This window comes from Schistocerca serialis, chromosome 10 (genome assembly GCF_023864345.2).
Source record: "Schistocerca serialis cubense isolate TAMUIC-IGC-003099 chromosome 10, iqSchSeri2.2, whole genome shotgun sequence".
Lineage (NCBI taxonomy): Eukaryota > Metazoa > Arthropoda > Insecta > Orthoptera > Acrididae > Schistocerca > Schistocerca serialis.
This window is the reverse complement of record NC_064647.1, coordinates 129,499,952-129,513,172: the sequence shown is the minus strand read 5'-3', so window position 1 is coordinate 129,513,172 and position 13,221 is coordinate 129,499,952. Positions and strand designations below refer to the sequence as shown.

General features: G+C 46.8%; 1 protein-coding gene across 1 annotated transcript in view; it reads right to left on the bottom strand.

Moving 5' to 3' along the window:
• LOC126424605 (endothelin-converting enzyme homolog) overlaps positions 1-13,221 on the bottom strand; it is a 324,277-nt gene that overhangs the window by 228,364 nt on the left and 82,692 nt on the right. Inside the window, exon 8 of the mRNA XM_050087344.1 lies at positions 5,979-6,267. Within this exon, the coding sequence (XP_049943301.1) occupies positions 5,979-6,267 (289 nt within the window). The remainder of the gene's footprint in view (positions 1-5,978; positions 6,268-13,221) is intronic.

Here is a 13,221-nt window from a genome sequence, read left to right as displayed (position 1 = left end):
TGAATAAAATTGAGGATTTTTTTAAAATTACTTATATAACGTGCGGACGATTAGGCGTCCTTCGTCGGCCGTGAAACAGAAGGTCCTTTACCATGGAACACGTGATATTTACAGAGACACTGTGTTTCCTTATGTCTTCACTATTTTCCCTGTCTAGAAAACGGAGAAAGTTCGTTGCCAGCAGCTTCATTTTCAAAATGTAATGGTTTTCATAACATTTCTGTATGATGTTTCTTCTTAATTTGATTTCAGTTACATATTATTTATGTGTGGTAAATTAATAATATACGGTACCATATTGACACTGTTTTGTGGACGGCAACATTTTTAAAATTGAATAGAAAATTTTTGTAGATACATCACTATGTTCTACGTTGGAAAAGTTTTTCACATTTAGAAAACCTTATTTTTCTGGAGTAATATGTGCAGTCTCTGAGGAAGAGTGAAGCACATATCAAATGGATGCTATAGTTTACATATAGAATAAGACAATGTAATAAACTTTTATTACAGGGAGGGCTGGAGCCGAAGGTTGGTGAGGGAACGTTGCGAGCCGGCCGCGATGGCCGTGCGGTTCTGGCGCTGCAGTCCGGAACCGCGGGACTGCTACGGTCGCAGGTTCGAATCCTGCCTCGGGCATGGGAGTGTGTGACGTCCTTTGGTTAGTTGTGTTTAAGTAGTTCTAAGTTCTAGGGGACTTATGACCTAAGATGTTGAGTCCCATAGTGCTCAGAGCCATTTGAACCATTTGAACGTTGCGAAGTTGGATTGACGATAGCGAAGAACCACTAAAGAGCGGCACGCTTTTACGTGGGCTCTGTGAGTAGGCGCGAGAGCGTTACGGATATGTTCAAGAAATTCCAGAGGCGGACGCTACGGGAGAGGTTTGTGTAGCACGGACAGGTTTACTCCTGACATTTCGAGACAGTATTTGTCTAACCGTTGAGATACTCCCTTCAGAAAGATATTCACGGAATCCAGATTTATTTGATGGCTCTTGCGGTACTGCACCAAGTTTTGTGGTACATGCCTTCACAGCGTGCACACTTCCTTGAGGATACCGCAAGTGAAGTGCCGAACCTGGTAGCTTAAACAGAAATACACTGCTGGCCATTAAAATTGCTACACCACGAAGATGACGTGCTACACCCGCGAAATTTAACCGACAGCAAGAAGATGCTGTCATATGCAAATGATTAGCTTTTCAGAGCATTGACACAAGGTTGACGCCGGTGGCGACACCAACAACGTGCTGACATGAGGAAAGTTCACAACCTATTTCTCATACACAAGCAGTAGTTGACCGGCGTTGCCTGGTGAAAAGTTGTTGTGATGCCTCGTGTAAGCAGGACAAATGCGTCCCATCACGATTCCGACTTTGATAAAGGTCGGCTTTTAACCTATCGCGATTGCGGTTTATCGTATCGATACATTGCTGCTCGCGTTGGTCGAGATCCAATGACTGTTAGCAGAATATGGACTCGGTGGGTTCAGGAGGGTAATACGGAACGCCGTGCTGGATCCCAACGGCCCCGTATCACTAGCAGCCGAGACGACAGGCATCTTATCCGCATGGCTGTAACGGGTCGCGTAGCCACGTCTCGATCCCTGTCAGCAGATCGGGACGCTTACAAGACAACAACCATCTGCACAAACAGTTCGACGACGTTTGCAGCAGCTTGGACTATCAGCTCGGAGACCGTGGCTGCAGTTACCCTTGACGCTGCATCACAGACAGGAGCGCCTGCGATCGTGTACTCAACGACGAACCTGGGTGCACGAATGGCAAAACGTCATTATTTCGTATGAATTCAGGTTCTGTTTACAGCATCATGATGGTCGCATCCGTGTTTGGTGACATCGCGGTGAACGCACATTCGAAGCGTGTATTCGTCATCGCCATACTGGCGTATCACCCGGCGTGATGGTATGAGGTGTCATTGGTCACATGTCTCGGTCACCTCTTGTTCGCATTGACGGCACTTTGAACAGTGGTCGTTACATTTCAGATTTGTTACGACCTGTGGCTCTACCCATCATCCGATCCCTGCGAAATCCTACATTTCAGCAGTATAATACACGATCGCATGTTGCAGGGGATGTATGGGCTTTTCTGGATACAGAAAATGTTCGACTGCTGCCCTGGCCAGCACATTCTCCAAATCTCTCACCAACTGGGAACGTCTAGTCAATGGTGGCCGAGCAACTGGCTCGTCACAATACACCAGTCACTACTGTTGATGAACTGTGGTATCGTGTTGAAGCTGCACGGGCAGCTGTACCTGTACACACCATCCAAGCTCTGTATGGCTCAATGCCCAGGCGTATCATGGCAGTTATTACGGCCAGAGGTGGTTGTTCTGGGTACTGATGTCTCAGGATCTATGCACCGAAATTGTTTGAAAATGTAATCACATGTCAGTTCGAGTATAATATATTTGTCCAATGAATACCCGTTTATCATCTGCATTTCTTCTTGGTGTAGCAATTTTAATGGCCAGTAGTGTAAATACAACTGACTGAAATGCGGCTGCTGTTTGGTATTTGCCCTACATATATATTACACTGTTCAGCGAGAATATTATGAGCACCCACCTGCCGGCCGCGGTGGTCTCGCGGTTCTAGGCGCTCACTCCGGAACCGCGCGACTGCTACGGTCGCAGGTTCGAATCCTGCCTCGGGCATGGATGTGTGTGATGTCCTTAGGTTAGTTAGGTTTAAGTAGTTCTACGTTCTAGGGGACTGATGACCACAGATGTTAAGTCCCATAGTGCTCAGAGCCATTTGAACCATTTGAAGCACGGACGTACTATCGATATAGCAGCGTCACCTGGCGGGGAATGGCTCGTAGTGAGACACACGCACGGTGCGTGTAGTATCAGTGAGCGTGCTGTCCGTGTGTGGAATGGGGAAGGCGCGCCATCTACGTGTGTTTGACCGAGGGCAAATTGTGATGCCCCGGAGGCTCGGCACGAACATTTCGGAAACTGCACGACTTGTAGGGGTTTCGACGAATGCTATGGTGAGTGTCTTCAACACGTGGCGAAACCAAGGCGATACCTCGTCCAGACGTCGTGGGGTTGTGTGACCACCCCCCATTATGGATGGCGGACGTCGTAGGCTTGTCAGGCTGGTGAAACAAAAGAGGCGGCGAACTGTGGCGGAACTAACATCAGACTTTAACACTGGACAGATTGTAGGTGTGTCTGAACACACAGTGCACCAAAAACTTCTAACGATGGACCTCCACAGCCAACGACCCATGCGTGTACCAAACTTAACATCAAGACTACGACTGAAATGGCCACGTTACCATCGGCACTGGGCGTTGGCGCAGTGGCAGAGCGTTGCATGGTCTGATGACTCCCGCTACCTTCTTCATCATGCGTATGGGAGAGCGCGGATGTATCGTCTTCCAGGGGAACAGCTCTTTGACACGTGTACTGTGGGACGCTGGGCAGCGGCTCCATCATGCTTTGCGGAAAATTCCCGTGAGCATCCACAGCTTGTACAAGGCGCTATGACGGCTAAGGAGAATCGTACGGTTGCTGCAGACCACTTACACCCTTCGTGACGATCCTATTTCCCGACAGCAGTGGCATTTTTCAACAAGACAATGCGCCATGTCGCAAGAGCAGTAGTGTGATGGAGTGGTTCGAGGAACACAGTGGCGAGTTCAAATTGATGTGCTGCTTCCCCGGCTCTTCAGATCTGAATCCGATCAAGAAGATCTGGGATGTAATGGAACGTGGCGTGAGAACTCATCGCCCCCTCTCCAGAATGTACGGGAATTACTGGAGTCGTGTGTGTGCAGATGTGGTGTCAGTTCCCTCCAGCGACTTACCAAAGTCTCATTGCTTCCATGTGATGAAGCGTCGCCGCTGTTACCAGTGCCAAAGGTGGCCAGACCGGCTATTAGGTTGTTGTTGTTGTGGTCTTCAGTCCTGAGACTGGTTTGATGCAGCTCTCCGTGCTACTCTATCCTGTGCAAGCTTCTTCATCTCCCAGTACCTTCTGCAACCTACATCCTTCTGAATCTGCTTAGTGTATTCATCTCTGGGTCTCCCTCTACGATTTTTACCCTCCACGCTGCCCTCCAATACTAAATTGGTGATCCCTTGATGCCTCAGAACATGTCCTACCAACCGATCCCTTCTTCTAGTCAAGTTGTGCCACAAACTCCTCTTCCCCCCAATCCTGTTCAGTACCTCCTCATCAGTTATGTGATCTACCCATCTAATCTTCAGCATTCTTCTGTAGCACCACATTTCGAAAGCTTCTATTCTCTTCTTGTCCAAACTATTTATCGTCCATGTTTCACTTCCATACATGGCTACACTCCATACAAATACTTTCAGAAACAACTTCCTGGCACTTAAATCTATACTCGATGTCAACAAATTTCTCTTCTTCAGAAACACTTTCCTTGCCGTTGCCAGTCTACATTTTATATCCTCTCTACGTCGACCATCATCAGTTATTTTGCTCCCCAATTAGCAGAAGTCCTTTACTACTTTAAGTGCCTCATTTCCTAATCTAATCACCAGACTTAATTCGACTACATTCCATTATTCTCGTTTTGCTTTTGTTGATGTTCATCTTATACCCTCCTTTCAAGACACTATCCATTCCGTTCAACTGCTCTTCCAAGTCCTTTGCTGTCTCTGACAGAATGACAATGTCATCGGCGAACCTCAAAGCTTCTATTTCTTCTCCGTGGATTTTAATACCTACTCCGAATTTTTCTTTTGTTTCCTTCACTGCTTGCTCAATATACAGATTGAATAACATCGGGGAGAGGCTACAACCCCGTCTCACTCCCTTCCCAACCACTGATACACTTTCGTGCCCCTCGACTCTTATAACTGCCACCTGGTTTTTGTACAAACTGTAAGTAGCCTTTCGCTCCCCTTCAGAATTTGAAAGAGAGTATTCCAGTCAACATTGTCAAGAGCTTTCTCTAAGTCTACAAATACTAGAAACGTAGGGGTTAATAACGTTGACATTGCAATTCTGTCAGAAACAGCAAAGGACTTGGAAGAGGACTTGAACGGAACGGACAGTGTCTTGAAAGGAGGATATAAGATGAACATCAACAAAAGTAAAAGAAGGATAATGGAATGTAGTGGAATTAAGTCGGGTGATGCTGAGGGAATTAGATTAGGAAATGAGACACTTAACGTAGTAAACGAGTTTTGCTATTTGGGGAGCAAAATAACTGATGATGGTCGAAGTAGAGAGGATATAAAATGTAGACTGGCAATGGTGAGGAAAGCGATTCTGAAGAAGCGAAATTTGTTAACATCGAGTATTGATTTAAGTGTTAGGAAGTCGTTTCTGAAAGTATTTGTATGGAGTGTAGCCATGTATGGAAGTGAAACGTGGACGATAAATAGTTTAGACAAAAAGAGAATAGAAGCTTTCGAAATGTGGTGCTACAGAAGAATGCTGAAGATTAGATGGGTAGATCACGTAACTAATGAGGAGGTATTGAACAGAATTGGGGAGAAGAGTAGTTTGTGGCACAATGTGACAAGAAGAACGGGGCGGTTGGTAGGACATGTTCTGAGGCATCAAGGGATCACCAATTTAGCATTGGAGGGCAGTGTGGAGGGTAAAAATCATAGAGGGAGACCAAGAGATGAATACACCAAGCAGATTCAGAAGGATGTAGGTTGCAGTAAGTACTGGGAGATGAAGAATCTTGCACAGGATAGAGTAGCATGGACAGGTGCATCAAACCAGTCTCAGGACTGAAGACCACAACAACAACAACAATATTGTTCTGGCCGATCAGTGTAGTCACTCCGACATACGCCCGCCGAGAAAATGAGAGAAGCTGTAGCCTACACGGAGCTTTGCCGGAGGTCGTCCTCCCTGCACGCCATTCGGAAATGGAACAGGCGACGGGGGGAAGGGGGGGGGGCGGCAGCGCCACTAACGGTTAGATGACCTGGGGAGTGGAGGTGTAGACCGACCTTGCGCAGACTCTGCTCGAAGTACAGGATGCTCCAGGCGGCCTCGTCCTGGAGGTCTCGGTCCAGCGCGGCGGCGCTGCTGCTGCCCCTGGTCCAGACGTGTGCGTAGGTGGCGGCGGCGCGCACGTAGTCCACGTAGGCCAGCTCCTCCCTGGAGGCGCCCCTCCTGCGACTCTGGCTGACGACGGCGCACAGCCGGCCGCCGCACTGGCGGGACTCCCCTGGGCGAACCTGCTGGCGAGCCCTCATACGCCACAGCTTGCGGATGCGCTCCTCCAGCTCCTGGTGCCTGCCAACGAGGCTCTCCGTCATGCACTCCGAGCGTCACAATCACACAGACGGCAAATGAACCGAATGAGTTGAAAAGGACATGAGACAGCGTTGCCAGATGTACTTGCCTCTATACACACTACTGGCCATTAAAATTGCTACACAACGAATTTGACGTGCTACACACGCGAATTTCAACCGACAGGAAGAAGATGCTGTGATATGCAAATGATTAGCTTTTCAGAGCATTCACACAACGTTGGCGCCGGTGGCGACACTTACAACGTGCTGACATGAGGAAAGTTTCCAACCTATTTCTCATACACAAACAGCAGTTGACCGGCGTTGCCTGGTAAAACGTTCTTGTGATGCCTCGTGTGAGGAGGAGAAATGCGTACCATCACGTTTACGACTTTGATAAAAGTCGGATTGTAGGCTATCGCGATTGCCGTTTGTCGAATCGCCGTGCTGGATCCCAATGGCCTCGTATCACTAGCGGTCGAGATGACAGGCATCTTATCTCCAAGGCTGTAACGGATCGTGCAGTGACGTCTCGATCCCTGAGTCAACAGATGGGGACGTTTGCAAGACATCACCCATGTGCACGAACAGTTCGTCTAAGTTATCACTAGCATGGACTGTCAGCTCGGAGACAATGGCTGCGGTTACCCTTGACGCTGCATGACACACAGGAGCGCCTGCGATGGTGTACTCAATGACAAATCTGGGTGCACGAATGCCAAAACGTCATTTTTTCGGATGAATCCAGGTTCTGTTTACAGCATCATGATGGTCGCATCCGTGTTTGGCGACATCGCGGTGAACGCATATAGGAAGCGTGTATTCGTCATCCCCATACTGGCGTATCACCGGGCGTGTTGGTATGGGGTGCCATTGGTTACACGTCTCGGTCACCTGTTGTTCGCATTGACGGCACTTTGAACAGTGGACGTTACATTTCAGATGTGTTACGACCCGTGGCTCTACCCTTCATTGGATCCCTGCTAAACCCTGCATTTCAGCAGGATAATGCGTGTTGCAGGTCCTCTACGGGCCTTTCTGGATACACAAAGTGTTCGACTGCTGCCCTGGCCAGCACATTTTGCAAATCTCTCACCAATTGAAAACGTCTGGTCAACGGTGGCCGAGCAACTGGCTCGTCACAATACGCCAGTCACTACTCTTGATGAACTGTGGTATCGTTCTGAAGCTGCGTGGGCAGCTGTACCTGTAAACGTCATCCAAGCTCTGTTTGACCCAATGCCCAGGTGTATCAAGGCCGTTGTTATGGCCAGCGGTGGTTGTTCTGGGTACTGATTTCTCAGCATCTATGCACCAAATTTGCTTGAATATGTAATCACGTGTCAGTTCTAATATAATATATTTGTCCAATGAATACCCGTTTATCATCTGCATTTCTTCTTGGTGTAGCAATTTGAATGGACAGTAGTGTATAAAAGGCAATGTCCTCACTAGCTGACTCACCATCGCCCAGCCAACACCGCTGACGGCAGAAACTTGAAATTTGGAGAAGATGTGGATCCTACACTGTAGGCGTCATTTAAGAAGGAATTTTTCCAATTTCAACCCTAAGGAGGTGAAATAGGCCATAAAAGTTCTTATGAAAAAGGTCGCTAGTAAGACAATTTCGAAGCTGGCCCTACAAGAACGTCATAGCAAGACTGCATGGAATGCGAAGAACGGGATGCCTTGGTACTGGCGTATGCCAATATCCACGCAGCTGAGCCATCAACAGGTAGAGAAGATACCCACTGACTGAACTGACGGGAACACTACCAGCAACCAGTGGAATCATCTGGGACATGCGTGGAGAGATACCTGGATGGTGAAGAGAAACAATGTACGACAGTACGGGGATTATTTGATTTTTGTTCCCTAGGATAAAACTTCTTATCCTCTATACAGGGTGTTACAAAAAGGTACGGCCAAACTCTCAGGAAACATTCCTCACACACAAATAAAGAAAAGATGTTATGAGGACATGTGTCCGGAAACGCTTAATTTCCATGTTAGAGCTCATTTTAGTTTCGTCAGTATGTACTGTAAATTTTCACAATCAACATGTGTGGGCTGACGAGAATCCGCACGCAATTGTGCAATCACGTCATCAACACAGCTTTTCTGTGAACATTTGGGCAGGCATTGTTGGTGATGTCTCGATTGGACCCTATGTTCTTCCACCTACGCTCAATGGAGCACGTTATCATGATTTCATACGGGATACTCTACTTGTGCCGCTAGAACATGTGCCTTTACAAGTATGACACAACATGTGTTTCATGCAGGATGGAGCTCCTGCACATTTCAGTCGAAGTGTTCGTACGCTTCTCAACAATAGATTCGGTGACCGATGGATTGGTAGAGGTGGACCAATTCCATGGCCTCCACGCTCTCCTGACCTCAACCCTCTTGACTTTCATTTAAGGGGGCATTCGAAAGCTCTTGTCTACGCAACCCCGGTACGAAATGTAGAGACTCTCCGTGCTCGTATTGTGGACGGCTGTGATACAATACGCCATTCTCCTGGGCTGCATCAGCTCATCAGGGATTCCATGCGACGGAGGGTTGATGCATGTATCCTCGCTAACGGAGGACATTTTGAACATTTCCTGTAACAAAGTGTTTGAAGTAACGCTGGTACGTTCTGTTGCTGTGTGTTTCCATTGCATGATTAATGTGATTTGAAGAGAAGTAATACAATGACCTCTAACATGGAAAGTAAGCATTTCCGGACACATGTCCACATAACATATTTTCTTTCTTTGTGTGTGAGGAATGTTTCCTGAAAGTTTGGCCGTACCTTTTTGTAACACCCTGTATAAATGTCAGTCCTGACTGACTGACTGACCTACCATCGCCCAGCCCAAACCGTTAAGGATAGAAACTTGATATATGGAGAAGGTGTGGTTCTTATACTGAAGGCGTCGTTTAAGGAGCGATTTTTCGAAATTCCGACTGTAAGCGGGTGGAATAGGCGAAGAAGGTTTCTTTTTAAAAGTTTCGCTATTAAGCAAATTTTGAAGCTAGATATACGAAAATTTGTGTTTTGTTTCTCGGTCAGATACAAAGACATTTAACCCTGTGGGGGTGAAATAGTAGCTGTTAGCATTTTTCAAAAATATATACTTATTAAAGAACTACTGAAGTATTTTTAATGCTACATCTGTGAACATTGGTATTTGACTTCTCAGTTACTAACAAAAAATGCGTGTTTCAGTGTTTTTGGGAAGTGAACCCCTGAGAGGGTGGAATAGCGGATGAGACTTTTTATGAAAATATTTTATTACGAAAACGTTTTTAACGATAACTCTATGAAAATTTAAATCTGATATCTCAGACAGAAATAAAAAGTACCGAATATGTTCCACTGTTTTTGGAAATTCAACCCCTTTGGCAGTGAAACGCATTTTTCTGTGTAAATACACGCCTGGAAATGGAAAAAAGAACACATTGACACCGGTGTGTCAGACCCACCATACTTGCTCCGGACACTGCGAGAGGGCTGTACAAGCAATGATCACACGCACGGCACAGCGGACGCACCAGGAACCGCGGTGTTGGTCGTCGAATGGCGCTAGCTGCACAGCATTTGTGCACCGCCGCCGTCAGTGTCAGCCAGTTTGCCGTGGCATACGGAGCTCCATCGCAGTCTTTAACACTGGTAGCATGCCGCGACAGCGTGGACGTGAACCGTATGTGCAGTTGACGGACTTTGAGCGAGGGCGTATAGTGGGTATGCGGGAGGCCGGGTGGACGTACCGCCGAATTGCTCAACACGTGGGGCGTGAGGTCTCCACAGTACATCGATGTTGTCGCCAGTGGTCGGCGGAAGGTGCACGTGCCCGTCGACCTGGACCGGACCGCAGCGACGCACGGATGCACGCCAAGACCGTAGGATCCTACGCAGTGCCGTAGGGGACCGCACCGCCACTTCCCAGCAAATTAGGGACACTGTTGCTCCTGGGGTATCGGCGAGGACCATTCGCAACCGTCTCCATGAAGCTGGGGTACGGTCCCGCACACCGTTAGGCCGTCTTCCGCTCACGCCCCAACATCGTGCAGCCCGCCTCCAGTGGTGTCGCGACAGGCGTGAATGGAGGGACGAATGGAGACGTGTCGTCTTCAGCGATGAGAGTCGCTTCTGCCTTGGTGCCAATGATGGTCGTATGCGTGTTTGGCGCCGTGCAGGTGAGCGCCACAATCAGGACTGCATACGACCGAGGCACACAGGGCCAACACCCGGCATCATGGTGTGGGGAGCGATCTCCTACACTGGCCGTACACCATTGGTGATCGTCGAGGGGACACTGAATAGTGCACGGTACTTCCAAACCGTCATCGAACCCATCGTTCTACCATTCCTAGACCGGCAAGGGAACTTGCTGTTCCAACAGGACAATGCACGTCCGCATGTATTCCGTGCCACCCAACGTGCTCTATAAGGTATAAGTCAACTACCCTGGCCAGCAAGATCTCCGGATCTGTCCCCCATTGAGCATGTTTGGGACTGGATGAAGCGTCGTCTCACGCGGTCTGCACGTCCAGCACGAACGCTGGTCCAACTGAGGCGCCAGGTGGAAATGGCACGGCAAGCCGTTCCACAGGTTTACATCCAGCATCTCTACGATTGTCTCCATGGGAGAATAGCAGCCTGCATTGCTGCGAAAGGTGGATATACACTGTACTAGTGCCGACATTGTGTATGCTCTGTTGCCTGTGTCTATGTGCCTGTGGTTCTGTCAGTGTGATCATGTGATGTATCTGACCCCAGGAATGTGTCAATAAAGTTTCCCCTTCCTGGGACAATGAATTCACGGTGTTCTTATTTCAATTTCCAGGAGTGTATATTTTTGTCTTCTCTGTTGGAAATAAAACATGCACATGTCACTGTTTTTGGGAATTCAATCCCTAAGGTAGTGAAACGGGGGTGAAACGTTTTACGAAAATATTTCATTACGAAAGCATTTTAGAGTTGTATTTTCGAAAACTGGTATTTGGCTTCTCGGTTAGAGATGAAAAATTTTGTATTTCACTGTTCTTGGTAAGAATACTCAATTCAATGAACTGTGAATGAAGCCCGACCAACAGGCATTACATGCATTCATCAAAAATGATAGTGCATTGAGGATGGCTAGTTTCTAGCTGAAATTTAGATCTGCCAATAAAATTTCAAAAGGACGACTGATAGCTGAAATCTATTGTTTACAAGTTTTTAAGTACATTGTTTCAAAATACAGTATGATACCTTAACTATCATTGCCCACAAAAGATCTGTGGTTGTTATAGTATAAGTACTACATGAAACATCTTTTTGCTACAAAGCACTGGCCAATTTCATATTTTCCGCAATTTTGTACAATCGACTGTCCCTGAGCGCAAAGTTTACATCTTCATGCTCTATCCAGTGACCAAAACTATCATACCGTATATCATTCACTGTCACAGGAACTGCTGTTTTCTTCTTCTTCCGGTCTTGTTGTCCATCCCGCACTCAAGGCCACGCTTGATCTTCACAGAAAAGGTAGTCCATTTGCAATCTTCAAGGTAAGAATTCGCTAATACATTTGTACATCTACTTATATTCGTGTCTGCTAAAGACGCACGCTATTCAGAAACTTCCCACCAGAGACAACAGGATATTGCTGTATGTGAGAGCGTAACTGTTGCTTTCAGGCACCGACATCCACCCAAAGACGAAACTTAAACATATTGCAGAAAACAGTGTACGACTTAGATGTTCCGTGTGAGCAACAAGGTTTAAAATGAATGGGTAAATAGTTAAGAATCATAGATATATGAGGTGTGAGTTAGACCTCTAATCTACATCAATATCTACGTGATTACTCTGCCATTCAGAATTAAGTGCCTGGCTGAGGGTTCAATGAACCACCTTCAAGCTGTCTCTTTACCGTTCCACTCACGGACGCCGCGCGGGAAAAACGAGCACTTACATATTTCTGTGCGAGCCCTGAGTTCTCTTATTTTATTGTGATGATCATTTCTCCTTATGTAGGTGGGTGCCAACGGAATGTTTTCGCTATCGGAGCCGAAAACTGGTGACTGAAATTTCATGAGAAGATCGTCTTTGTTTTAATCATTGCCAATCAAATTCACGTATCATGTCTGTGGCTCTATCTCCCCTATTTCGCGATAATACAAAACGAGCCGCCCTTCTTTGAACTTTTTTCAGTATCATGCGTCAGTCCCACCCGATATGGATCCCACACCGCACAGCAGTACCCCAGAACAGGGCGGACAAATTATAGTGTAAGCAGTCTCTTTAGTAGATCTGTTGCGCCTTCGAAGTGTTCTGAAAATGAATCGCAGTCTTTAGTTGGTCATAACCACAACATTATCTGTGTGATCGTTCCAACTTAGGTTATTTGTAATTGTAATCCTTAAGTATTTAGTTGAATTTACAGCCTTCACATTTGTGTGACTATCGCTTAATCGAAATTTAGGTGAGTGCTTTTAGTACTTATGTGAATAACTTCAGACTTTTCTCTATTCAGGGTCAATTTCCACTTTTCCCACCACACAGATATCTGATCTAAATCATTTTGCAATTTGTTTTGGTCATCTGATGACTTTACAAGACGGTAAATGACAGCATCGTCTGCAAATAATCTAAGAGGGCTACTCAGATTGTCTCCTATGTCGTTAATATAGATTAGGAACAATAGAGGGCCTATAACACTTCCTTATGGAATGCCTCTTCAGCTACTGGGTCTGTGAGGATAGTAGCTCCTATAACAGTATTTAGCATAGTTTTAATCTGCGAACAGGTAGGATTACAAAGCTTCAGACGATTCAGATCGGTTGTAGTATTCTAATCATAGATCGGTAAGTCATAACTACGAGGGTAAGTCAATTTGTGGTGTCACCGCCAGACACCACACTTGCTAGGTGGTAGCCTTTAAATCGGCCGCGGTCCGCTAGTATACGACGGACT